Genomic DNA, 1,827 nt, shown 5'->3' on the forward strand with positions numbered 1-1,827 from the left:
CTTATTTTAATGCTCATTCCCGGACACAAAGTATTAGTATGCATCTTTCCCCCATGTGATTTAACTGTTTTGCATGGTACAGGTGGCTATACTATGTTTCTCAACAAACTGTGCACTTATAAAAGTATGGGATGCTCCAGTATCAAACAAAACAGTAGCTGGGCAAGAGTTGACAAGGAACATACCAACTACCACATCTGGAGCCTCCTCAGCAGTTTCCAGCTTCACATGATTCACCCTTTCATTGTTGTTGTTCTTCTGCCTCTGGGGGCAAGCATTTGCATAGTGTCCTAGCTGACCACACTTGAAGCAGGTATTTCCAGTGGGGGTGGGGTTGGCATTGGGCTTCGCTGGGACAGTGTTGGAGTTCTGGCGCGAGCCTGTTGGTGCTGGGGCATTCTGACGAGGCGCCTGACTAGTGGGGCACTGCACCTGGTTGTTGTTGTAACGCTGGCTCGCCTGCTGACTCTAATTGCTGTACCTGACATTTTGCTGTTGTCCTTGGTTACCAGACTGATATGCAGGGCGAGATTGAGGGCCCTGCTGGTTGTTGTAGCGGGGACGGCTCGCACCAGCCTGCTGCTGAGAGGAGTTATACTTCCTCTTCTTGTCTTCCATCTTGCGGCGCTTGCTCTCAAGCACCAATGCCCTGTCCACCATCTCTTGAAAGCTAGCATACTTGACATTCGACATTGTGTAAGATAGGCCATCATTCAGACCTTCCAGGAAGTGATCTTGCTTGTCTTCATCGTTATCCACCTCATTCGGGCAATACCACGACAACTGAGTGAACTTGTCGCGATACTCACAAACAGTCATGGTGCCCTGTTTTAGAGACAAAAACTCCTTCTTCTTCAGCTTCACCAATCCGGCAGGCACATGATGAGTCTTGAAGGCGCCCTTGAACTCATCCCAAGTGATAGTATCTAGGTCCTGATGCGCGAAGCAGTACGAATCCCACCAGTCCTGTGTGGCTCCCTGTAGCTGTCCAGAGCCATACAGAACCTTCTCCCTATCATTGCACTGAGCAATGACCAGCTGTTTCTCCACAGCTTTAAGCCAGTCCTCAGCTTGCATAGGATCAGCTGATTGAGAGAAGAACAGTGGACGTCCCTTCATGAACTCCCCACGCGTGTCCCTAGGTGGGGCAAACGCGTTGTTACCTCCTTGGTTCTAGTTCTGATTCTGGTGCTGATTTTGATTCTGGTTCTGCTGCATGTTGTTCATGATATGGGCCATTCCTTGCATCAACTGAGTTTGCATAGTCAGCAACTGCTCTATGGTCATGGGCTGATTCATAGGAGGAGGGTTGGCATTGGTCCCGCTATGACCATTGTTGTTGTTGTTATTGGATTGACCATTGTTTCCTCCATTGGTGTTGCTCCTAGTGTTGACAAGCATCTGATGTATAGAAATAATATAATAAAATCAGGTGTAGTTCATATGTGTAAATCTGATCTGTAATGTAAATTGCAAAGTTATAATCTTTTCCTCAGAGTGTGAACCAGCTGATAGTAACTTCCCTTTTTCAGTTGATATAACACAGTACTCATAACAGATGGTATATATGGATAATGAACTGATCATGATAAAGTAAGACTGATAAGATAAAGCGATATGAAATATGATAAAGCACAAATAAAGGAGACCGAAGATAACCCAAACTAACTATCTCATATTAACTTAAACTAAATCTTGTTCTTGATGCGTCGTGGACATAACCCACAACTCATCACACTCATTACAAAGAACCAAATCACACCATTGACACAATAATAAATCAAGTTCTCACACAAACCAAGCAAAGCACTCTAAGCAAACCACTAA

The 1,827-nt window shown here is 45.2% G+C and overlaps 1 protein-coding gene across 1 annotated transcript; it reads right to left on the bottom strand.

Moving 5' to 3' along the window:
- LOC110437583 lies at positions 469-1,119 on the bottom strand. Its single transcript, XM_021466057.1, has one exon. It carries the CDS (start codon positions 1,117-1,119, stop codon positions 469-471), a length of 651 nt encoding a protein of 216 aa, XP_021321732.1.

The sequence above is a fragment of the Sorghum bicolor genome, chromosome 8 (assembly GCF_000003195.3).
Source record: "Sorghum bicolor cultivar BTx623 chromosome 8, Sorghum_bicolor_NCBIv3, whole genome shotgun sequence".
Taxonomy (NCBI): domain Eukaryota; kingdom Viridiplantae; phylum Streptophyta; class Magnoliopsida; order Poales; family Poaceae; genus Sorghum; species Sorghum bicolor.

Excerpts from the sequence above, each read along its gene's own strand:
- LOC110437583 (XM_021466057.1), bottom strand. The coding sequence starts at position 1,119 with ATGAAGGGACGTCCACTGTTCTTCTCTCAATCAGCTGATCCTATGCAA.